Source organism: Pithys albifrons, chromosome Z (assembly GCF_047495875.1).
Source record: "Pithys albifrons albifrons isolate INPA30051 chromosome Z, PitAlb_v1, whole genome shotgun sequence".
Classification (NCBI taxonomy): domain Eukaryota; kingdom Metazoa; phylum Chordata; class Aves; order Passeriformes; family Thamnophilidae; genus Pithys; species Pithys albifrons.
The window spans coordinates 57,445,949-57,470,911 of NC_092497.1; the positions used below are offsets into that span (position 1 = coordinate 57,445,949).

The 24,963-nt window shown below is 36.9% G+C and overlaps 1 protein-coding gene across 1 annotated transcript in view; it reads left to right on the forward strand.

Annotated features, from left to right (window-relative positions):
- The window catches only part of PPIP5K2 (diphosphoinositol pentakisphosphate kinase 2), a 54,389-nt gene extending 31,729 nt beyond the window's left edge, over positions 1 to 22,660 (forward strand). Inside the window, exons 19-31 of the mRNA XM_071581224.1 lie at positions 936 to 1,159; positions 3,135 to 3,262; positions 3,452 to 3,566; positions 5,563 to 5,670; positions 5,757 to 5,873; positions 6,520 to 6,693; positions 9,029 to 9,202; positions 10,430 to 10,499; positions 12,537 to 12,656; positions 13,531 to 13,593; positions 17,432 to 17,563; positions 19,949 to 20,071; positions 20,944 to 22,660. Coding sequence (XP_071437325.1) covers positions 936 to 1,159; positions 3,135 to 3,262; positions 3,452 to 3,566; positions 5,563 to 5,670; positions 5,757 to 5,873; positions 6,520 to 6,693; positions 9,029 to 9,202; positions 10,430 to 10,499; positions 12,537 to 12,656; positions 13,531 to 13,593; positions 17,432 to 17,563; positions 19,949 to 20,071; positions 20,944 to 21,041 — 1,646 coding nt within the window. The 3' untranslated portion in view covers positions 21,042 to 22,660. The remainder of the gene's footprint in view (positions 1 to 935; positions 1,160 to 3,134; positions 3,263 to 3,451; positions 3,567 to 5,562; positions 5,671 to 5,756; positions 5,874 to 6,519; positions 6,694 to 9,028; positions 9,203 to 10,429; positions 10,500 to 12,536; positions 12,657 to 13,530; positions 13,594 to 17,431; positions 17,564 to 19,948; positions 20,072 to 20,943) is intronic.
- Positions 22,661 to 24,963: the final 2,303 nt, after the last annotated feature.

Genomic DNA, 24,963 nt, shown 5'->3' on the forward strand with positions numbered 1-24,963 from the left:
GAAGTAGATAATTCCTAGAAATTCCTATTACATCATCTCACATACTACTAGATCTCGATCTGACTCTTGCGCAGTAATGTCCACACCTTTTATGCACTCTCACATCCAATATGCTACCACATAATTGGTTAACCAATTCACCTTGCATACACCACAGCCTCTCCTTGGCTACAAGCCACCACACACACTCCAGGTAGCTCTGTTCTCTTTAAGGTAGAACTCCAAACAGCTTTCCTTAAGGGATGCACTTACACTCACCCCTACAAGAACCTGCCTGCAATTCTAAAAAACCTTTTTCTCAACTCAAAAATCTTTCTTTCCATCCACAAGCTAGTCCAGCCCAGCTCAAGTCAGCCAACAGTCCCAGGCCTAGTCTGAAATCTAAACCCTAAATTTAGGCCTACTTAGCTAAACCTGTAACAGCAGTATAGAGTGCAAACAGCTTCTCTCTGAGGCTGGACAGTGAACGGGTCACCCTGTCTTGTTTGTCTCTTTGGTCTAATCTCCTCCTGTCTCTTGGCTCTTGCTGTTGATGAGTGAAGGAGAGAGACAAATGGGATGTGTGCTCTCATCTAAAACAAAGCTGTTGTACTGCTCCTCTTCTTCCCTCCTAGAATTTTCTTAAAGCTTTTTTTTTGTTTGTTTGTTGCTTTTTTTCCCTTTTAATATATACCTGTGCTCTTGGGCACCTTGTTCTTGTTTGCTGCAGAAATGCACCTTTAAGCAATGCTTTGTGCTATTGCTTTGTAGTTGTGATGCTTTCAGCAGTAAAACTAACCTTATGCCCAGCTGTTCCCACTTCTTAGAATTAATGCAGTTAATTTATTCAATTCCTTTTATCCCTCTGTAATTCCATTGTTACTACTGTGTAATTAAAATGCCCTTTCATTGCTTGAATGGTGTTGATTGCTCATAAGACATGTGTGTCTGTCCAGATATTCAGCTGTACCACAGTGAAACTCTAGAGCTGATGCTGCGCAGGTGGGCCAAGCTGGAAAAGGACTTCAAAACAAAAAATGGAAGATATGACATTAGCAAAATTCCTGATATTTATGACTGTATAAAATACGACGTACAGCACAACGGATCCCTAAAATTAGAAAACACAATGGAGTTATACAGGCTCTCAAAGGCTTTGGCTGACATTGTGATCCCTCAGGTAAGCACCTTCAGTTATTGAATAGAAGAAATTGTAGAATAAATGCTTTTTGAAATTTTTGCAGAAATGTCTAGTCTGTCTTTTCTCCTGAAGTTCCCATGTTTTTGCAGTAATAGAAGCCTTTAACATTATCTCTTATTTTTCTTTTTTTATAAGAAAAATTTGATTCCTAATGCATTAAGCTGAGTTCAAGGTAAATTTTTCTAGCAGTTGAAACTGTGAACAAGCCTCCTTCCTTTAAAGTAGTGTAATAAAATAAAGAGGTTCATCTCCACCATTCTTCATAGATTTAAGCAGTCTTTGTGAACAGCTGTGTATTCTGAAATTGCTTTTAATTTCATTTTTCCTCCTTAGAGAAATTTCATTTTTGGGCTCTTTGGAAATGACACTGTTAATCGAAATCTATGTAATTTAACTTAAACAGTTTAAATTTAAAAAGACTTCCTGCTTTTCAAAATGATAACACTCTGTGATAAGACTGTAGATACCAAGTTCCATGGAGTTTTAGGCCTGACGTGGATAAGTTAAACTTCCATGTTCTGCAGGCTTTTAAATTCAGGTTGACTCTAAAATCTTGTAGGTGGCAGGAGGTGAAACTGTTTTGTGACAATAGGACAGAACAGACAAGGCTTTCCCCGAGTGTCCCTGCACTTACAGAGCACTGTAGTGACAGAGGCATTATCTGTATGGTGTGTAGCAAGTGAGGGAAGTCCTTCCTCTCCCCATCTCTCAAACTCCTTCACAAGGAGGACAGAAAGAGTAATGACACTTGTCATATGCATTGTGTTCTGAGGGACTGTTAAGCTGAAACTTTGAAAAGAGAGTTAGAGAGGAGTAAGTAAATATGAGGACAAATACTGAAGGAAATGAGCTCAGCTGGTTAAAACTTGGTTGTAATAATGCCAAGGTCGTGGGTTCAATCCCCTGTGTGGGCCATTGACTTAAGAGTTGGACTCGATGATCCTTGTGGGTCCCTTCCAACTCAGAACAGTCTGTGATTCTGTGATCTGTGAAATAAAAGAGAGAAAACTTAATAAGGCTGCACAATGCAAAGGCAGAATGCTTATGTTGCTTTCTAGGGTAACAAGAAGATTAATTTCGTAGTATGTCTGGAAGAGCAGATTTTTAAACCTTGTTGATACTGTAACACATAATATTTTTCCATTTGTATTTAAATACCATTTAAATATTATTTGATGTAAATAGGAGATCTTCACTGGAGTGGTCTACCCCAAACTGAGACAGACATATCAAGTATGTCTCTTTATTGACTGTCAAAAAAACAAAAAGGCTATTGAACGTAGGTGAGATAAAGTGCATTGCAGGGGCAATATAGGAGATGGAATTGGTGGCAATGAGGAGGATCAACTTCCCAGATGTTTTGCTTAAGGGAAATGAGCTTGATGATACCAGAAGATGGATCTGCTTTTATTTTGTTTAACTAGTGAATAGAAAATTTTTTCTCTTATCACCCTCTACAACTCCCTGAAAGCATGTTGTAGCCAGGTGGGGAATTGGTCTCTTCTCTCAGGCAACCAGCAGTAGGACAAGAGGGCATGAGCTCAAGCTCTGCCAGGGAAGGTTTAGGTTGGATATCAGGAAGAAGTTCTTTAGAGAGTTCTTTGCATTGGAATGGCCTGCCCAGAGAAGTGGTGGATTCTCTGACCCTGGAGGTTTTTAAGATGAGACTGGACATGACACTGAGTGCCATGATCTGGTAATCACAGTGGGGCTGGATTAAGTTGGACTTGATGATCTCAGAGGTCTCTTCCAATCCAACTGATTCTATGAAATCAAACACCAAAAAGGCAAACTGCTTGTTTGGTACCTCAGTAAATGTAGTAAAATGTTAAACCAAATGATTTGCAGCCAGAGCAAGCTAATAGATGACTAATGTGGTTTAACATGGAAGTTTTTAATTTGAAGACACTTTAATCTTTAACTGAATTTTAAAAGTCAGTTTGTTTTTACACAGGAATATGGTATTTCTAAAGCTGAGAAATTGGAGATTGCCAAAGGTTACTGCACTCCTCTGGTCAGAAAAATTCGTTCTGACCTTCAGAGAACTCAAGATGATGACACAGTGAATAAACTTCACCCTCTGTAAGCCAGTTACTTTTTCACATGGTTACATTAATTTTCCTAAGAATTCATGGAGACATTCCATAGCTGCATATTTGAAGTGTCTTTTTAACTCATAGTAACTAGATATTAGAATTTGTTTGTTAACAGCTATTTTTAAAATAGGGACACATCTCATCATGGTCTAACAACATTTCTCTTTCTGTTAAGTTACTCCAGGGGTGTTATGTCCCCGGAGCGCCACGTTCGCACACGTCTCTATTTCACCAGTGAGAGCCACGTGCATTCCCTGCTATCCACCCTTCGTTACGGTGCCTTATGTGATGTGAGTTGAGCATTTTCTCTATTAAAGCTCTGAAATTTTGAGAGGAACCTCAAGAACCCAGCCTTGCTATGATTGTGTCAACTGAAGGCTTAATTCTCTTAAATGACTTTGAAATTTATCACATTTTTTCAAGCATTTGATTTCCTATTACAGATGCAGAGACATGTCTCACATTGCACATTGATGGAAATCAGCATGTCCTTTAAAATAATCATAATGCTGAAGTCACAAATAGATTTGGAGAGGGTAGATAATTTTTTTGTGTCTTATGTTGTCACCAATAATTCTTTCAACTCTTTTCCCTTCGAGAGTTGAATTTACTTTTCTTGAATTTACTTTTGGACTGGCTTATTCTTTTTGACCATTGACGTGTTGTCAAGACCTCCCTACCTGACTTAAAGAGTGCTCACAGAGTGCAAAATTTTTCTCCTGTGCAGTGAATTGTCTTACTTTCCTATACTGTGGTAGAATACTACAAAGGTGGTGTGTTATTCTCCATCTGGTTTTCTTTGACACCAAGGACTGGAAAAGACAAAGTCTCCAAATGCAGAAATCACTTACCTGAGCTCCTGACAGGATAAATGTAGCACCACAAACTCATAACTAAGTACTTGTAAGATGGAGAGTGACTAATACACTAACTTTTGAATTTGCTGTATTTAAATATTTCCTTCTGGTAATGGATGACTAAACTCACTGATGGCAAAAACATTTTTAATCCTAGAGCTCAGTGAAATGCTACAACAGGTACTGGAACTCCAAGTTTTAATCTGATAACCTTTTAATTTTTCTTTAAGGTGGGCTACTAAATGGTTTCTTTGCTAGAGCAGCAGGAGCGTGCTGGGCCCATAACCCAGAGGTCGATGGATCGAAACCATCCTCTGCTACCAATTATCTGTCCTGGGTTGAGCTGGCAAAACGCCAGCTGTCCAGGACAGAGTGAAAGAGTTCTTCCCCCCCACCACAACCAGCTAAGGGAAAAAGAAGAGAGAGAGGAAAAAAAACCTTCAAACCAGGTTTATGCTGGAACTAACTACATGTATTTATACAGAAAGAAGAAAATTAAGAGGAAACTACAATATAACACACACTTACACAAGTTACATATATATAACAAGGAATAACTTCCCACTTCCCAATTAATACAAAGCAAAGTCTATTACACTAGATCTGTAAGTACTCTGAGAGACACTCAGCAAGAAAGAGAAAGTATAACAACAAAATATTTCTACTTCCCTGAATGCAAACAAAATGCAAGCAGAGGCAACAGAAGCAGGGCCTAGCATAGTAGAGGAGCTGCTAGATGTCTTCCTCTTAGTGCAGCCATGATGGAACTGACCAAGCCACTCCCGCACACTGGATTTTACACCCTTTGAGATGATGTAGTATGGTATGGAATACAATATTATTGTCTGGAAGAAGTCAGCTGTTAGCTAGCTCAGCCCAGCCTAAATCAGCTAACAATCCTAGGCCTAGCTGAACTTTAAAACCTAAGTTTAGGCCCACCTGGCTAAACCCATAACAAGCATGAAAAAAGGTGACTATGATTTAGGTAGTTTGGGATGTGATGGTTGTGTTTCCTCTATATACTGGAAAGCTTCCTTTATCTGCTTGACTGTTACCACGTTATCTGGAAACATTTTCCATAACACAGTTGTTGAAATAAGTTTTTTTCTATATTAGTGGTTCTCATCAGGAGAATTTAAAACAGTGCCTCTGTTTACAAGACTTACCATTGTCTAAAGAACATGAAAGACACACTGAAACAAAATACAGAAAGTTTTTCTCTCCACTTCTCATTAACTTGATGAGTAATTTTAAGTCACATCATTTTTGGTTGTATCTCTGTGTGTATCTCTACATTTTCTATAGGTATGATAAGCTTTGTACTTCTGTAAATTTAAAATCTGTGTAAATGGGGAAAAGGTGAAACCATCAGCCTTTGTAAAGAAAATAGCTAGGTTTTACTTGTGATTTTTTTTCCTCCCTTCATAAGGAATCAAAAGATGAACAATGGAAACGAGCTATGGATTACTTAAATGTGGTCAATGAACTCAATTACATGACACAGATTGTTATCATGCTCTATGAGGACCCAAACAAGGTATTTAAAATGGGTAAATGTCTTCAGAAATTAGTAGATCTGAGCTATATATTACAATATAAACCTATTTAATGATATTCCTTCAGGAACTTTCTTCAGAGGAACGTTTTCATGTGGAGCTGCACTTTAGTCCAGGAGCCAAAGGCTGTGAGGAAGATAAAAATTTACCAGCTGGATATGGATACAGACCTGCCTCCAGAGAGGTAGTAATTGTGCATTTCTTTAAAGCAAAAGTCCATTTGTCTGGATGTGAACATACTTAGTATAAACACTGGAAAATTGTTAGGTTAAAAATAAAAGTGTGATTTTTATTTTGGTCAAAAAATGTTCAGTAAAATACAGGCAGTACCAATCTTTTCCATTTTGAATGGGCATTGAGGTAAAGGACACAGATAATTTGGACTATCTAAGGGTTTGCCAGAATTTATGCTAGAAATACAAAATACTCATTGTAAAAAAAGTGATACCAACATCACTGTCACCTGAATGATATTCTGGAAACCAAAAGAAATATTTAAGGAAATAGTTTGGCATGCTTATGAATACAGATTGTTGAGGAAGGATTGATGTTTTCAAAATTGTATAGTCAGGTCTGTGGACTTTCACCACCTGCTTTTTGAGAAAGGAATGGAAGCAAAGCTTGGCTGCAATTCTTCTAAAAGAAGCAGAAGAAACACATGTAGATTATTAAAATCTAGAGCAATTTGTTCAGTTAAACGTGATTTGCATCTTGTATTTTTAAAATCAGCTTGCTTTATCTTTCCAAAAAAGATTTATTTGAGAGCCACGTCTGCCTACACGTTGCCAGGTGTGCAGAAAAACTGGAAATAAATTATGTGTTGTTTGTAGAATGAAGGCTTGAAGAAAACCTCTCACAGAAATGACAGTGATGAGGAGGCACATGCTCCTAAAAGAGATGAAACAGATCGATCAGTGGTGATGTTCAAGCCAATGGTATCGGACCCAATTCATATACACAGGAAATCACCCCTTCCAAGATCCAGGAAGATTGGTTCTGTTGAAGTAAGTGTTTGTGTTTCAGATAATGTCTTTGAAAGAAGTTAACTTTCACTTGCTTTTAACAAAACAAAACCAAATGTAACTCTGCTTTTGATTACACAGAACCAGTAGGATGCAATCTCAGAAGGTTTGCTCTTGCTGTATTGGAAATCCTCCATGTGGCAGCAATTTATCTGAAGGAATATTATTTTTTTAAATGGGTTACTATTATGCAGTAAGACTTCCTTCCTTTTTTTTTAAAGCCATTTTAGAAAAGTCAATATTTGAAAATTAAAACTTTTCCAGTCTAAGCCTACATCTACAAACTAACATACATTGTTTTTGTATTCATCCTTACAAGACAGCTGCTATGGGGAGTTAAGGAAACGTTCAGGGTGACTGTGCTGAGTGGGAGCAGAGGGATTGGGGGTGGTAGGGGAGTTATAGGAGGTGAGACGTGTCTTCTGCTGTGTTTGCTTTCACGTGGGGTGACAGTGACTCCACTTGCCAAGCTTTTGAAGGTAAGAAAATAAACCAGAAGCTTTGTTTCCAAGTGGCTGAGGTTTGTGTTCCATGAATTCGTTAGATAACATCTCGAACAGTTGGGTTTGCTGTAACCCGTGACATCTGGGTGTGCTTCACAGACATGGCTTTAATGTCACAGAGGTGGGGGGTGCACGGCTGGATCACTGACACCTCTGGAGGGTTGAGTGGCAAAGCTTCAGGTGGTGCATAGTGGCACTTCTGTGATATTAATGCTGGAAGCAGACTAACAGCTTCTTATTGCCTCATTTTCAGTTGCTTTAAAACCATCAGAAATGAAGATTCACACCAAAAGCTTTTCCTTTCATGTTTCTGTTGGGAATGGGTTGTTTGTATGCAATAAAAGTGTTACAGATTTGCAAGTCACTTGGTTATTGGCAGTGTGGAGAGAAAAAGATGCATGGTTCCTTTCTATAAGGATATCTGTATAACTTCACATGACTTCCATAAATTAACAGACATAATAAATGTTAATGTCTTACATTTTCTATCTCCAAGTTTTTTTCATAAACAAATGCTCACAACATCAGTATTTTTGATTTTTTAAAAGCTGTTTTCGCTATGATCATGCAAACTCCCCTCCTACTTATGAGTTCATATACACACAGTTTAATAGGCTATTACTTCAAGCTTTTAACCATTTTCATAAACTATGTGAAAGTTACTTTCATAAGGTATCAGTAGCACGAATTGCCAAATTTTGACTATGCAGATAATACATGTTGATACTGAATTTGTTCCAGAATTCTGTGCTTGTACTTTCTGGAAGAAAATAGCTTATTTAGAGAAAACTTACACTATAAAATGTTTTTTCTGAAAAGTAAAACTGGAGGTTTCATCTGGCCTACTGAAATCTGCAAAACCAGTATTTGGAATATTTAAACCAAATAAAGCTTTAAAAAAAAAGTCACTGCAACTTAAACTGCAACTGCCTTGAACTTTTTTTTTCCCATCCTGTAAGGCAATTCTCTCTTCACTTATGTCCATTAATATGAAAAGGACACTGTCAGGTGTGAGATTATATGGACATTCTAATCTGGATTATTGTCAGCAATATTACAGAAGGATTTGCAACTGTAACTGAGTCATGAAAATAAAAAAGAGCAGAGTTTTAACAGTAAAACAAGAACTAATAAAGCTCATTGACATTGTAAAGCAAATTCTATATTGCAAAAAATGTTAATGATAATGATACGTAATGATGTAGTGTATGGGGAGGGCTCTTAGCCTGACACTGTTCTCCCTTGAAGTCTTAATAATGTGTCCAGAGTCAGATAAATTTTAGGACTTTTTTAAGTCTGTAAAACTACTGCCAGTCAGGTTGGTGCCACTACCAGTGAGTCAGCTCTGAAGTCTCCAATGCAGTTTTGAAAATGAGAATCTTCCAGAGAAGGTCTATAGACTAGAAATAGAAACTATTAAATAATAAATAGGAAAATTTAATGTACTTGAGAGGGGAAGAACTATTAAACAGGATGTCAAGGGTAATAGATGATCTGTTTCCAACATGTAAAAAATTATTAAAATTATGAATCAGTTATTGTTAACAAATACTTTTCTCTCATATCTAATAATTAGTCTACCAGAAATTTGACTGAAGTGTTGTATTAAAAGATACAGTTGGATGAAAAGATAAGTGGAACTGCTAAATTCCTAACATTGAATTATTACTCTTCTCTGTTCGCTGTTTAATAGTTTTAAAAGTAGTATATAAAAGGGTGCAAGCAGACTGGGTTTTTTTCTTTTCTGTTCATTTGGCTCTGTTGAATCTAACTTTGCATGCTTTGCTGTTTTTTGCCCCCTTTCTCACTTCCAGGAAGAGAGCCCCCTGAGTGTGTCTAGCCCAGAGTGTATTGGTACCTGGCTGCATTACACCAGTGCTGTGGGTACTGGGCGTCGAAGACGCAGATCAGGGGAACAAATCACTTCTTCCCCTGTCTCCCCTAAATCACTGGCTTTCACATCCAGTATTTTTGGCTCATGGCAACAGGTTTTTAAACTTTACTTCATTAAACATTTTATGCATTCCAAGCAACAACTGTCTTTAAGGACATCTAATCCCTTGTTATGGATTATGTTTGAAGCAAAATCTTCCGCTTCCTAAAATTACTTGCCGAGAATGTTTTGGGGGAAAAAGAGCAAGTGCATGTTTTTCCACTGAATGTGTTACATGTTTTCGTGAAAAATTGGTTTCTTCATAGGAATTGCAAATGTTACCACAGTAAAAAAGACTTAGTGTAACTGCCTGATGAAAGAGAATTCTGCTTGGTTTAGTTGTCCTTTAAGACTTTAAAACCAGCATTGCTTAATTTGGTGGTAGGTAAATTGAAAAAAAAAATAATAATTGCAACCAATACCATTTAAAATAATTTATTTGGTACTTCATTTTGCTATTCAAAACTTGTTTTGCATATATCATATTTTCAGTGGCCTGGTATTAACTATTGCAGGGAAAAAACTCTAGCACTAATAATTCTTGCCTTCTGTATCTGGAGGTATCTGAAACTCCCAACACAGGACATCATCCATTGACCTGTACAATATTTTGAAGATTGTTCTTTATATTGGTGGGTGAGGGGAAGACAGGGAAAAAAAAAACCAAAACCACCAAATGTTTTGGAAGTACCAGTGAAGATCTAAAGATGTTCAGAATGTCAAGATATTGTTTACATGTATGACAATGGATGGTGTTCTGTTAACCATATCCTTTTTCTTTGAAAATTTCCTAATTTATTACGGAAAATTCTAAAACGATTTACACTGGAAAAGTTTATATCAGCAAGGGCTGTGAGCATCTGAAGATTACACTGATTGAGCCCGTGCATGGATCAGTGATTGTATCATGTCCTCAATAGCTTGTCTGTCTTTCCTTCCCTCCCCTCCTTTTTTCAATACAGGCGCAGTTTAGGAGAGTGCATTTGGTAAAATGAAATAAAATGTCTCAAATGTTTGTTCTCATTTCGGTCTTGGTCTGTGTCCTTTCTCATTCTGAATGCTTGCTTTGCACCACTTCATTGCAAGGAACTCATATGTGAGATGGACTCCCTTCAGAAGGGGATATTGCATGATCTTTCATGTTTCCTTTACATATTTTTACTAACACTTATCATACAGCTTATTAACACGTGTCTGTCTGAAACAGGCTGCTGTATCAAGTTAAGTGGATGTTTCATGCTGCTGTTCTACTTTCCCTTATTTTTCTGTTTTTTATATCCAGGTCCTCTCAGAAAGCAATAGTAACTTACGAACACCAAGAACTATTCTGGAACAAAAGCAGAGTGGTCTAGGTATGTGCCTACAGTTGAAATTTTGTTTGATGTTATCAGCTTTTCATCTACCTGTTGTTCTGTACAGTTGTATATTCTTTGAACAGCTTTTTTATTAACAGGACCCAGTAGTATCAATGACATGCTGATTGTCTGCCTATGAACTGGACAATTTTTCTGCAGCAAAAGTTTTTTAAAATAAATTTTAACTGAAAACAGCAAATTGTTTGAGACTGTTCATACTACTGATTCTGTACTGCTCAGAATTATTTTTAACATAAAGTAGATTTTTATGATAATGTAGTTTCTGTTTGAGTTTTTGGAACGTGCAGGAATCTTTTGGATTGAAATGGCCTGCACCAGAAACTGTTAAAACACTTTTCTTGAAAATTTCTGTTGTCTGCTGTGGGCAATTGAGCAAAGTGAAGATGGTTTACAGAGGGGAGGGGGGATGGGGAACAAACCTCAACTTTCTCGATAGTATTAGGGGTTTGCACATATTCCTTCTCCTAAAAATAATTTCTTCTTTTCAGCATTAGAATGAATCATGCTATAAGTCAATGAGTTCAATGAGTTCTTTCAAATTCTTTTAATTCAAGTGGTGCTTTTCTGCTGCTTCTTTGAAACAGGCATACATATGACTCATAAGCAAAAAAAATTAAATCATGCACTACTGTAAATCAATATTGCTTTTTTTTCTCCTGTTTGTCTTTTCATGAGAAAAATGAAGTGCAGAAGATGCATAAGCTACATGCATAAACTTAGAAGTAGCTTTTCCTTTCTTTGTAAATATCTGTATTTTTTGTGTGTCTAATCTTTCTGTGATACTTTTCTTCCTATTATATTTTCCCTTAGTAAAATGCATACATCAGGTGCTCTTGTTTATTGAAGTTGTGTTTTTTTATTATGTGCTTGATAAGTTTAAATGACTTTTCTTTTGTGTGACACAATATGGCTTGTGAAAATTGATGTATTTCTCTGTGTAGATTAAGGTATTATATTTGGTGTGAAAGGCTTTTGCCACAGACCAGGCACCAATTTATTTTGGCTGTGATTGGTCACATGTGCTAGTAATGTTTCCCCTCACTGGATCATTAAAAGTAATGAATGGAAGCATCACTGGACAGACAGCTGGTTTTCAAAGAAAATCTGCTGCTACTTATCAAAAATGTAAAAGATAAGTTCTGAGTGAAAAACAGCTTCTCCTTTCAACTAGTAGTAAAATGTAAAGGAAAAAAATTGCAACATTTTTTTCCATTTTGTTCATTGTTGTATGTAAGTTTCATTTATGGTTGATGATTACAAAAGTTATTTTTATATTTTTGTCTGTGGCTTTCAGTGATTTGTTTAACTCCCATTCTGATGAGTTGTAACAAAAGTACTGTCACTTGCATGGAACTGTGCAAAAGTCTTCTCAGGAGAGGAAGTCAAGCTAAACTTGATGGAACTTTTAGGTGTTTTCAGTCTGTAAAATTATCAGTAATGGTAGCTGAAATATGAATAGAATATTTCCAATTTGGTTAACGCTCTATTTGGGTTAGAAGGGAAATATCCCCACACTGAGTCTGTGGAAATGCATGAGTAGTTCGTTGTAGCCTGTCATCTCAAAGGGTGATTTGGATGAAAGCAGTGAGCAGTATTTTTCCAGTTTATATTTGTTCCAGAAATGCAGGTTTTAAAACACACAACTTTCACATCATCATCATCATCCTCATCTTCATTTTGCTTTGTTGTTTTGTTTATGTTTACATTGATGCTAACCGGTAACTTTTTTTTACCAAAAGTGAAAACAGGACAAGAACTCACTTTGTTAAAGCCAATCCTCTCTTTGCACATAGAGCAGAGGGTGCTGCTTCATGAGTAGAAGCACAATAAATTATGGTAGTTTCAGCCTACAAGTCCCACTCTGACATTACAAGCATATTGTGAACCTGTCCAAGGCACTGCCAAAAGCTGCCTTTTGTGTGGTAAGAGCCATGTGCTTGCATGCTGCATGCATCCCCAATGTGAATGGACGAACACCTGGTTGTTGTATGTATTTTCTCTAACTCCCATCAGGGTCTCACTGTGCGGGCCTGTTTAGCACCTCAGTGCTCGGGGGTTCTTCAAGTGCACCTAACCTACAGGATTATGCTCGTACTCATCGTAAAAAGCTGACTTCTTCTGGCTTCATAGATGGTATGTGCACACTCTCGCACATGCACGCACAAACCCATGTGCCACATTGAACTCCTAAAGACTTTGGTGGAATCCTAGAATATTTTGCCTTAGTATTAATTTTATGACTTTCTATTGCTTCTTTATTTGCCCATAGGTTTGCTTGTGTTTAACTTGATAGCACAGTTAATTCTTGTTTGTCTGGATTTGAACCACCAGCTCACAGGCTTGTAAGGCGTGGCAGGAGATTTCAGCAAGTGCATTTTTTTGAGTAGACTAAAACTTTCTGGTGTAAATTCTTTAATCATTTTAAACTTTGGCTTTTATAATTGCTAATTGATTTTTAAATTAAATAAATTTCTTGGAACATATATGAAGAATGAAAGAGATTATAAACTAATAAGTTAAATACTGATGGTGAAAATTTTAGGATTCCTAACATTTTTTTTGGTGGGGTTTGGATTACAAAGGAGCAGGAGATTTTCAGTTTTGGATAATCTGGGGTAGAGAAGAAACTCTCTCAGTAGATTTGGAATGTAAAGATGCCAAAGCACACCTTTATAACTCTGAGGTGAAACGGTATTCACGCTGTTTTCCCCCCCACTTCACTACTCAGTGTTCAACTCTAACCCGAATAACCTTGTATGCCAGAATCACCAGCTCATTCTGCCTGTTTTCATACACTTCATTACACATCTTGTAGTTCCCAGCAATCCAAATATTCTTCTTTTTAACCTCAGTTTAGATTTTTGCCCTTTTCCTTGGTCCCTTCTGCATGCCACTCAGTTCTAATACCTTCTCATCTTTTCTTTTTTGTCTTCCTTCTTCCTATTTTAAAATCTCCCTCTTTTGGTAGCTGTTACAAATTTCAGGTACCTGTTTTTCTCTTTCTCAGACACCACACGCGGTTCTGCTGTTAAAAGGTTTTCTATCTCATTTGCTCGACACCCAACCAATGGTACGTTTTGCTTTTATTTTAAAAACGAAAACAAAAACAAAAGGTTCCTTGCTTCATCCCTTTTATTTTTATTTCAACTATGGGGTGTACAGTATCATCCAACCGTCTGTTGTTCCTAACTTCAAGCACAATCCCAAATATATCTGTAATCATTAGATATCCTAAATCCCTTCTTTACCATTCATTAGTATAAATACAACATCAAAATTCATTCCTCAGAAAAATCCTTGATAAAGAATGAAGTGCTACTGTTAATCATGATCTCTGTAATAAATTATTCTCCCCAACTTCTTGTATGATCAGACTGTACAGTACAAAATAAATACAGAATGAAATCTGATCTTATTGGACATTACACTTCTTGATAGCTGCTGCTTCTTCTTTGTCTTCCTCCTGCTGAGCTGATTCCCTGAGCCTCCCAATTCTAAAATAAATCACTGAACTGACAACTAGAGTTTATGACTCTCTTCTTTACAGTGATGGTAAATTAAAAAAAACTAAAGCAAAAGCTTTGGTTTCATTCCTTCTAAATTGCTATGTTTGTCATGGGACAAAAATTTATTTTACCTTGTCATGCTTCTCTGTTCTCATCAGATGTGCAAATTACTTAAATATTGCACTAAAAATCACAGCAAGAGAGCTGTGACTTCTTGAGCAGCATTGACCTCTTGAGCTTCAAGAGTGAGACTTAACTTGTCTTCAGCTTGCAAAAAAGGTCTGGTTTAACACACAGGACAGAGGTATGTCTTTTTCTTCCTCAGCAAAACATTTTGCAGGTCCCTTTGATTAAATAGGCCCCAAATGTATCCTGTTCATGATTCAATCTTCAGCATCCACCAGACCTTAACGAAGCTTTTTCAGATTTCTTAGCTGGAGTTTTAAAACGTGGGTGATTGCTGGCTGAATAGAGTGATGGTGATGATATTGAAATTGCAGTGGAAATCATCATATTTTCATGATAGATTCAAAATATATTTGCTTAGAAACAAAGTAAAAAAAAAGACTGAATTTTTGTTTGTCTTTGCTCAGAAGCAAAGTAGTCTTTTGTTATATTCATTTCAAACCCATAATAACTTTTTTGCAGTGTTTCTTGAAGGGAAACTGATACAGTAAGGCTGAATTAATACCATTCAAACTGTATTTGATCTAAAAGGCCAATTCTAGTGTCCTATTTCAAATAGGAAAGTCAGGAGTCCATTTTTGCTTTATACTCAGACCAAATAATATTTCCAAAACACACAAGGTCAGAAAGTAGGAACTGCATTTGAGTATCAGTGTCTAATAATATGATTACCTTTTTTTCCATTTAGCACTATCTTTTTGTGACTGCATTCTTTAAAAAAAAAGTTCTAAATTGCTTGAATTGATCACATTGATTGTTCTGATTCATTTAATGCAGCAGTTTTGCCACACATCTTTGACAAGATTAATGCATGCAGTGCGAGCTCTTATGAACCCTGAGTGTACTGGAGATTTCCAAGGGTTCTCTACTAACATACGTCCATCTTGATGTTGTTTTGTCTGTCCTCTGGACTATCATTTTGATTCTCCTTGTCCCTTTCACTCTGTTTTTTTTTCCTAATTTTTATGTTGTTATCACACCCTCTTAACTCATTTCAGACTACCCCCCCATCTTTAGTTCAAGGAACATGGTGAAACAAGTACCTTCTGAAAGTGCTTTACCTTATTTTCTGGGCCTCTGCAGAACACCCACACCTCTTTAGGTGCTGGTCCATTTCCTCTGTGGAATTTCTAGGCTCCAGTGGTATGTCTCTATAGCTTTTGAATCTAAGACAGCAGGGTGGCTTTTTGAGATGCTGCGTTAACCCTTTCATTGTCTTGCATTTTGAGTTTTTAAGAATAAATACAGCCAAAGCTCAAAGGCTATTTGTGTACAGGAAATTGCCTTTTTAAAAGCGATACTGTCAAGCTTCTTCATAAAATTTCACATTTATTTCTCATAACGTTGTAAAATGTTTATCATGAAATATTCAAATAAAACACTGCAGAATTTCCAGGGTATCTTTTAAGCCATATCCCTTAGACATAAAGATACAACATGCTGGGATGTGACTGACTGACAGCAGAATTGTCAAAACTCAACAAAAATGTTTGTAGGGAAAGACTTAAAACAAGAAAAGTTTTTTCTTTTTTTTCCCTTTTTTTAAATTTTCTCTGTTAAGGGCCTGGGTGTATTTTGGTATTCCTTTCTGGTAACATACACTATGACAATAATAGTTACTAAAAGGTTAACCTGACATTGTCCCACTTGGTTATTTGTAAAATTAGAAAAGCAAATTGCCATTGAAATGATAGTAACTCTTCTGTCACGATAAAGACAAATCTTACATTTCACTGTAATGCAACGAAAGGGTTTGCGCTTTGCATGCATGCAAATAGTTACTTAGGATATTAATATGTATGCCAAACATCTTAGTGCTTACACTGAAGCTTAGCTACTGCCTTTTTGGAGAATAGAAATTAATTGTATGGTGGTGTTTCTTTTGTACACAAAACCCAAGTTTTTATGAAATGAAACATTTTGTTAATAATGTAAGTGAAGCTGACATGGGTACACTTCAGGTGATTGTGTATTTGTAGTGATTGTCCCTGAAATTTGAGTACTGGCCAAGTTGGATCTAAAAATAAAGATATAAATACAGGCATTTGAGGGTTGAAATCTTGTTGAATTACTTCTTTATGCAAAGAACTAATGGGAAGTGAGTGGGGAACATGGTGTTGCTTATTATTTTATGGGAAGGGACAGTTCACAGTCATAATGCTATCTCTAATAAATGTACCTTGAACTGAAATTCTAAACATTATTTCATTCACTATTGCTTTTTCATTTAATTATCTTAAACTTACAATATTGAATTGCAAAGTTGTAGTGTTACAGCTGAATGTTGAAAACACTAATGGACATATTTTCCTCTTCTGAAATGCAATTGGGTGAGGAGCTGTTCACTGAGTTACCAAACCTGCATCAGTTTAGAGAACTGCAGATTTGTTTTAGCCAAGATGTTTAAATGCTTTTTAGTTTGTTAGTAATATAGATATGCATGGTTAGTGTATGAGCAATACTAACATGGAAAAGCAAAGTCCAATAAATTTTTAGATTTTTGGGTTGCTTTACTTACCACTTCTAATATATGATACTTCTAGTCTCCTAAGTACTGTTTTTAAATGCATAAAGGTAGGTGTAAATCTGTCTTAGAAAGTAAAAACATGTAACCTCAAGGTACAAAAATGCTAACAGTGGTTTTCCTTTGATATTAAAGGCAACAGTTTGTTTTCACAGAATACTGAAGACAATAAAACGTGAATTCTGCAAATTTATTTCTTGGAAGAAGTAGCATTTTTAGCTCTTGTCTGCTAACAGTTCACAAAATAGCTCTATCCCATTTTCTTGCATGAATGAGTTACCATTTAGTCTTGTGCCAAGTATGAAAGTGAGTAGGAGAAATACTACAGTTTCCTGACCTTTCATTGTAGTGATTTGCAAAGTTTGTCTTAAAGGAAAATTATCTTTTATTAACTGATTTGGGAGCACAGTTCTAATGTTTGAATAATTTATATGTACACATGTACCTCATGTGTACATGGGATTTGTGTCCCATGGTGTGTTACATGGTATCTTTAGTGTAGTATACCCTGGAAACTGCCCCATCTTGTTCCAACTCCTATAATATTTAATTTCCATGATTTCAAGAGTCCTATGTCTGCATGTGCTAATGTAAAATAAGGGCTTTTTATCATGCATTAATACTTTCATATGCAATATCTCAAATCCTGTCTTATGTTTGGAAATCTCTCTTTTTTATTATATTTCTTTTAGGTTTTGAACTGTATTCCATGGTGCCTTCTATTTGCCCTTTGGAAACTCTGCATAATTCCTTGTCTCTGAAGCAGGTGGATGAATTTCTTGCCTCTGTTGCTGCTCCATCAAGGGAAAGTCTACAGGAGACATGTACTGTTTTTAATTTGTAAATCTGTTAATTTTAAATTCTTAGATATTGTCTGATTAATCTTAGCAGTGTTTTACAGCTAACAATTTAAGATACAGCTTTTAAAGGAAATGAAAGTGTACATAAACTATAATTTTAAATTTTGCAGTATCCTTTTGTGGGTGTGGATACTGTCATGATTCACTGCAGTAATGTGTCTGTTCACTGGGGTAGTAAATTAAGGATTTCATGAAATCCTAATGGGTTTATTTCCCTTATTATTACATTGATGTCTCTGTACTGTCCACACTGTCAGCTGAGTCACAGGTAATGCTTTTTAGTGAGCATGCAGTATTTCCAACTTTATTTATTTCCAGCTTCATTTCCAGGTTTATTTATTTCCAGCTTCATTTCCAGCTGTATTTCCAGCTTTATTTAGTTCCAGCTCCATTTCCAGCAGTATTTGCAGTACTGTTGTACTGGTGGCAGTAACCACAGCAGAATAGTGTTGCATTTACACTTAAAACTGTGCTATTTCCTGTTTATTTTAATATTACTTGGGGTTCCACCTGTAGAGTGCCTTGCAGTTACCTGGTTTTTTAGCAGTTCTACATGTTTAAAGTTTGAATGATCTTGAAAGGTAACACAGCTGAGATCTATCCAGGTGCATGTGCCCAGGAAAGTGACTTCCCATTGTGATTCTACTGCTGTGCCTTTGGAAGTGGTTTAAGTTCTGTCAGATTTAGGTCATCTACATATTGAGATGCTTATAATTAATATGTCATGTGATTGAAAATAAATCTTCTGGAGGAATTGTCTAAAAACTCATGCTCTGGTCAGAAAACTTGTACTTGCAAGTACTGATACAGAGCTTATCTAAATCTGTTAGGATTTTCCTCTTTTTTCTGCTATAGGATTTTTTCCCTGTTATTTTATACAGTTTAGGTTTTAATCAGCAGCTATTGGATAGGGCAGGCCTTCTCTATCTGAGAAGGAAGGTGAGCAATTTAAGAAAACTTATGTTACTGGAAAAGAGCTCAGGGCAGTTTGCAGGTATATGAAAATTCTCAGCTATTTAAAATGCTGGTTAGGAAGTTTATGTGTCATGAAAATCCGTTCAGAATTGAGAAAACACAACAGAAAAAATACTTTAAAAACCCCTTGTCATACTCCTAATATAGGGTTGTCACCTTTTTACTGAGGAGCTGTTGGAAATTAGACCTGGTGCAACTGAAACCACAGGTGTTTGGCTCTCCTGCTCTTTTTCTGTACTGTCTGGAGGTTGTTGTGCTGGTTTAAAGGCAAACCAGTAGGAGAAATGAACACAACACAGAAGAGATTATAAATCAGAGTTCCAATTTAATAATGATACTACAATAAATGCAATGGCACAAAGAGAAATTGCTTTTAACCCACAAAACCCAGCAATATAACCCAGCACCCTGGGCACAAACACAAAGGGGTTTGTTGGCCCCTGTGCTGAGCCCCACCTGGTTCGCCCAAGTCCAAAGCCAAAGGAAATGAAGAACCTGTTGGTGCAGATGGTGGTTGTAGTCTGGTGAAGGGTGGTGGTCACAGTCTGGTCGAGAGTGGTGGTCTCCTCCTGTCGAGGTTCTGCTTCTCCCCTGGATCCAACCAATGGTCCCCCAGGTCTTCAAACCCCCAGATTATGCACCCTCAGGTCCAGTTGGGAGCACCCAGTCCCTCCCCCAGGGCGGGGAGTTCCACACTGGGTGATCTGACTCTGTGAGTCAGGGGGGATTTTGGAATCATTGATGGCCCATGAGCAGACATGACCCCTCAGGTGGGTGTGGAGGTGCCAAGGACTCCCTGGAGGGGAGTTATCACAGCTCTCACAGGTGTCTTTCACACACAGTTCACAGCCTGAGGGGTCAGGTGTGCCCTGGGCAACTGCTGCAAATGGTCCATTGTTAACAGTTCCTGGGAAATGGCACAGAGGGTTTAGAATACACAGCTTTGATCACACCCACACAGTGATAAACTGGTCCCACCTGCTGAACTAGAACAGTTGTCTGGAAATGTATTACATGCACTTTTCATAGACCTTTTGGACTAAATGCCTCTCCAGGTGCAATCCTCATAACCTGTGAGAAGTAGCACTAAATGCTTTTGCCACTCTCCTGGCAAGAGAGCTGTTACTGCAATTCAGCTTAGCTGCCTCAGCAGCATGAGCTCATTGTGGTTTCTGAGGTAAAAAGGAGATTTTTAGATTTTTCTTTAATGCTGTGAAGTTTTGACACCAAAGTCAAAAATGGGTGTGTTAACTGTGTTGTGTGTATCACTGGGCAGATACACCATCCTGTGGCTGCTGCTTTTGATATTTGGCTTGGATGAAAGCATTTTTATTATTAGTGATGTGTATATTCTTTTTTTCCCCTCCATTTCAGCTTCTCCAACTTACATGATGCCAGGAAGAAAAATTTCTTTAAATACATACACCCCTGCAAAAATTCAACCAACTCCACTTGAAACTTTGCCTGAAAGGCTTGCAACAGAGAAACCAACCTTATGTAAGTCACCTCTGTCAGAGGCAGAATGACTAATTTGACTGTTTCCAGCAGTATAATCTTTCTTACATGATTTCGTAGGGCAGCTATTTCTGAAGATTCCCTGTCTGTGGAAGTGGGATCATGTTGTGGGTCAGCAAGAACCCCGTAGCACTGCACAAATAGTTGTAGCAGTAAAACACTGTTAACAGTTACTTTCCCTTATCCTCTGAATTTTTGCAGTTTCTATAGCCTGAAAATTCATGGGGTTTTGTTGTGAAGTATGACAGCATTTCCAGCTGTCTCCAGGCCATCTCTCCATTCAATCACCAGTATATTCAGTCTGAACTGTTGGCCAGCTACACTCTCTGCTTTTGGGTGGTTGTGCTGTTGAGACCAAATTTCACTTGGGTTTCTATTTCATAGAATCACAGAATCACATAATGGATTGGGTTGGAAAAGACCTCTGAGATCATCAAGTCCAACCCTTGGTCCAACTCCAGTCCCTTTACCAGATCATGGCACTCAGTGCCACGGCCAAGCTCAGTTTAAAAACCTCAAGGAATGGGGAATCCACCCCCTCTCTGGGCAGCCCATTCCAATGCCTGAGCACTCTCTCTGCAAAGAATTTTTTCCTGCTCTCCAACTTCAATTTCCCCTGGCAGAGCTTGAGGCTGTGCCCCCTTGTCCTATTGCTGAGTGCCTGGGAGAAGAGACCAACCCCCACCTGGCCAGAACTTCCCTTCAGGTAGTTCTAGACAGTGATGAGGTCATCAGATACTGTAGCTTGTTTCTGTTTCTGTGCTGGTAACATGCATTTTTCTTGCTTTTGAGCCTTTTTAGCATGGATATTAAATGTAAAACCTAACGCTTTTTTTTCCTCTCTCTCTCTACAGCTGCCCCTGGATCTCCTGTTAATGTATCTAATGTTAAGATGTTTCTTGAAGAGAGAGATGTAGAACTTAGTGGTGAAACTCCTCCTGAAAAGAAATGATCAGAAAAAACTGGAAACAACTTCTTAAATGGTTTTTAGTGTGCATTCAACTAAATTACTGAGCTTTCAAAAGCCATTCATGTCTGCAGTTCACAGTGCACTTCAGAATCTTTAGTTTATATGTTGTTAACTAGTGTGCACACTGCACAGTTAGGTCAAGTGTCTTTTCTCATTTTCTAAAACAGTTCAGGAAATGTATTTATCAGTTTGATGAACTGCACACCTCTAATGGAAAAGCTGCACATGAACCTTTTTTATGTCTTCAAATATCTACTGTAAACCTGTACAAAACAAAAATGGTTTGTGTTACAGTGGCTCTGTTGATGTCACTGTAATGAAGGCATTGTCTGTTGTGATCATAAGCTTCTATTTTCAGGAGTTTATAATCTCCCTGTGAATTTCTTCTGTAGGCTGAAAAGTAACATGCATCTTGACCTTTTTTTAATTTAACTACATTTCCAAAGAGATCTCTTTTGCCTGGTTTGGAGATAAGCAGATATTTTCTGCATTTTAATTATTTTATATCGTATATGCTGCAATAATTAGGCATGATGGAGTGAGTTAAAGTATCAGCACTTTTGACTACTCTCATTTTTTTCTGTGTTTACATCAGATCTGTAACATTCAAATACACCTTTTATTATTTAGTATACGTGCTTGTATACGGGTACCTGTTCATCATCCAGCAGATAGAACTGTCTTTTATATGCTTTTATCAAAACCTTCTTTTGTTTACTAAAAAAGACAGTTTTATTTTCTTTGCCATATGTTTCTACAAAAAGGTGATATTAAAAAGCAGGTTTTGTAGAAAGAGAAATGGTTACAGTTGTTCTGCTGGTAGGTTTATTCTAAAAATTGTAAATATTCCATCTGTGCTTTATCATCATCCCTTCAGAGTAGAGAAAGTCTGTGGACCACCAGAAATCAGTGCATACTATTGAAAAATACTCAGTATTCATCATGGCCTGGGGATTTTCATACCTCTCTCCTTCGAATCTAGATTTTATAAGAGATGTTAGAAGCATTCGTACATCAAGTGGAACTTGGAGTTATGGGGTTATATAGAATAATCATTCAGTATAAGCAATTCTTGTCATTTTATCTGTGGCATGAAAAATAACTGAACTGCAATTATTCCAAATGTATGAAAATATAGTCCAATTTTTTAAGTTCAAGTGGCTGAGTAGTAAGAACTACAAGTTAGGTAATTCTTTTATGTTTAAGTTGTTTAAGAAGACATAGGTATGAGTAATGTGTTTAAGTAGGGCTCTCACCTGTCTGCAGAGCCAGCGCAACTATAATTGCATTCACTTTGCCACAGGGTCTGTTTTCAGTGTTTACCACATAAGAAATGGCTTCAGCAGACTGATTCTGACAATACTGGTTAAATACCAAAAATATGAAGGGTTTCACAGCTGTAGACTTCAGACATTTCATTTTATGTAGTGCAATTGTGTTATTGACAGTGTTGGTCTTGCACACAACTGAATGTACACTTGTTTACCGTTTTAAAAACAAAAGCCTGATGAAATTCAAGTATGCCTATCATTCCAGTCAACCAAAGCTGTGGCATAACTTTTTTTTTATGTGCTCCTAAATAAAAACAAGGTCTCTGACAACTTCTCTCTGCTGTGTTTTCTTTTAAAAGCACTGTGGAGTGCAGTGGGGAGTCAATGCTGTAGTCTCAGTGGAAAACAATTTGCACATAAGCCACTAATTTACGAAGAACCCAAAATTTCCCTTGGTGGTAAAGGACGTGACTTAAAAGAAATGACAGTATCATTTAATACTGAAATGACTCCTCAAAAGGCTGAGTGGTGGTCACACATTCTGCAGGGCCTCCTTGTGTTCCTCAATGGTGACATGAAGTGCAGAGCCACTGTGGGGGCTCTTCTGCTTCCTCTTGCTGCTCTGATAATAGGGCAGAACGAGGACTCAGCTGATTTGAACCTATTTTTAGGCCAGTTCCTTTATGCAGTTGCACTCTCTGTCTCACATTAAACTTTTTGAACTGTACCTCCTATTCCAAACAGATTTGACAGAGGCCCAAGAATATCCTTACAGAAAGTCAGTGGTTGAATATGCCTGAAAATCCCAAAATACCACCACCCTGCAATGTAGTTTTAAGTGATTATTTAGCATTTCTTGAAGAATGAAGCATCATTACTGGACAGACCAAAACACAAAAATGTTTGTGAAAAGTCCTGAAATTATTTTGAACTCCTTTTATGTTTTATGTAACTTGCTAAAGAAAAAATTCCAAGAACTTTTCCAAAAAGTCAGTTCCGCAAGAACCAGTGGAAGAAAAGATGTACATTCTATCAGTTGTTCACATTTATTTTTCTTTTTAAATAAGTTTTAATTTTTCATGCTTATGTGAAGAGGACAAATTTCACTGAGTATTTTCAAGTACTAATTTCTTGACTCCCTCACTTAGCCCTTAAAATCAACTGGTACAACAACAAAGCACTCTAGAGTGCATTACTGTGAAAAACATGTTGAATAAAAAAATAAACCAAATATTTCATCCAGAGATAAAGGAATGTGTAAGTGTGTGAATGGCATCAAATATGGGCCCTGGAAGAGGAGAGTGCACTAAATACTGAGAACATCTATATTAGAAAAGAGGTTGAAGACTTAGGAAAAGCTTTAATTCTATGTATATTGATACAAAAACAGTTTTAAAGTGCAGTTGCTTGGAAAAAAAATGAAAACAAACTGAATTGAAAAGTTGTTTGTCACTATGCCATGCAATGTATGAATGTGGTATATAGGAATAGACTTCTAGTCCAGAGTTCTAAAAATTAGAAATTTTCATGTGATCTGCCCCTGCTTAGTGAATTAACTTTCTGAAATAACACTGAACATGAGTAGAAATCATTTTTTTCTCTCACTACAAGCGATAGTGAGATCAATATTTTTCTATCTCAAGGTTGCTGAAAAGAGGAGCTTTTATCTGGAAATTATGATGTCTAGTGGCCTTCAAATAAAAAAAATTTAATTTGGTGAGAATTGCCCTGATCTAAACAAGATTATGTCATTGACAGACTTTAATGGGAAACACCTTGATTTAATTAAGTGATGAGAAATAGAGGAAATTCTTGTGTTTTATATGGGTACCTCAAGGTTAGCTTGAAAAGGAGGTTTATTAGGCTACTTTTGCCTGGATGCTTCTTTTTACCCAACATGTTTTTGAGAAATCCTGTTTTTGTGCAATATGCCTGGTCTGTATAATCCTATGCCCAAGCAGAATGAAAATACCACCAAAGCACCACATTTGCAGGTCTCCATTCTATTTAATCAAAGGGAAAACAAGCAAGGCATGATGAACAATTCTTCTAATATAATTACAGTATCTTTGCTTCCAGCGAAGCCTGTTTGGTCTGGGAACACCCCTTACTAAACCTCTAGTTCTAATCCAGCTCTCCAAAAAAAGGAAAAACTGCTCATTTATTTAAGAAGATTATTATTTATTGCATAATACAAATACTAAAACTCTGGTGCATCTTTCAAAATCTGAGTATAATTCCATTTGAACATCCTGTTCTTCAGATTCGTGATAGCTTTTTAATTCTTTCGGGTGGCAATTGGGAATATATTTAGGCATAAAATATCATATGTAAATCTTCCATGATTATTTTAAAAGACTACTCTGGAAAATATTTTAAACTATTTATGAATCTTAACTATGAGCCTGTAGCCATTTTTAAAGAGCACTCACAGAGCACATGTTGAGGTACAAACTACTGAAAAGGAGAAAGGAAAGCAAAGCAGAAAATCAAAAGAATTCAAAAGACTGAAATGACACTGTACTTGAAATAGAATGAAAAAAGCAAAAACTTGGAGGTTCCTGCCTTATCTAGGTTCAATATTAGTTATGAATAAGCAAACACTGATTAAAACTGCAGTTTTGGGCTGCACA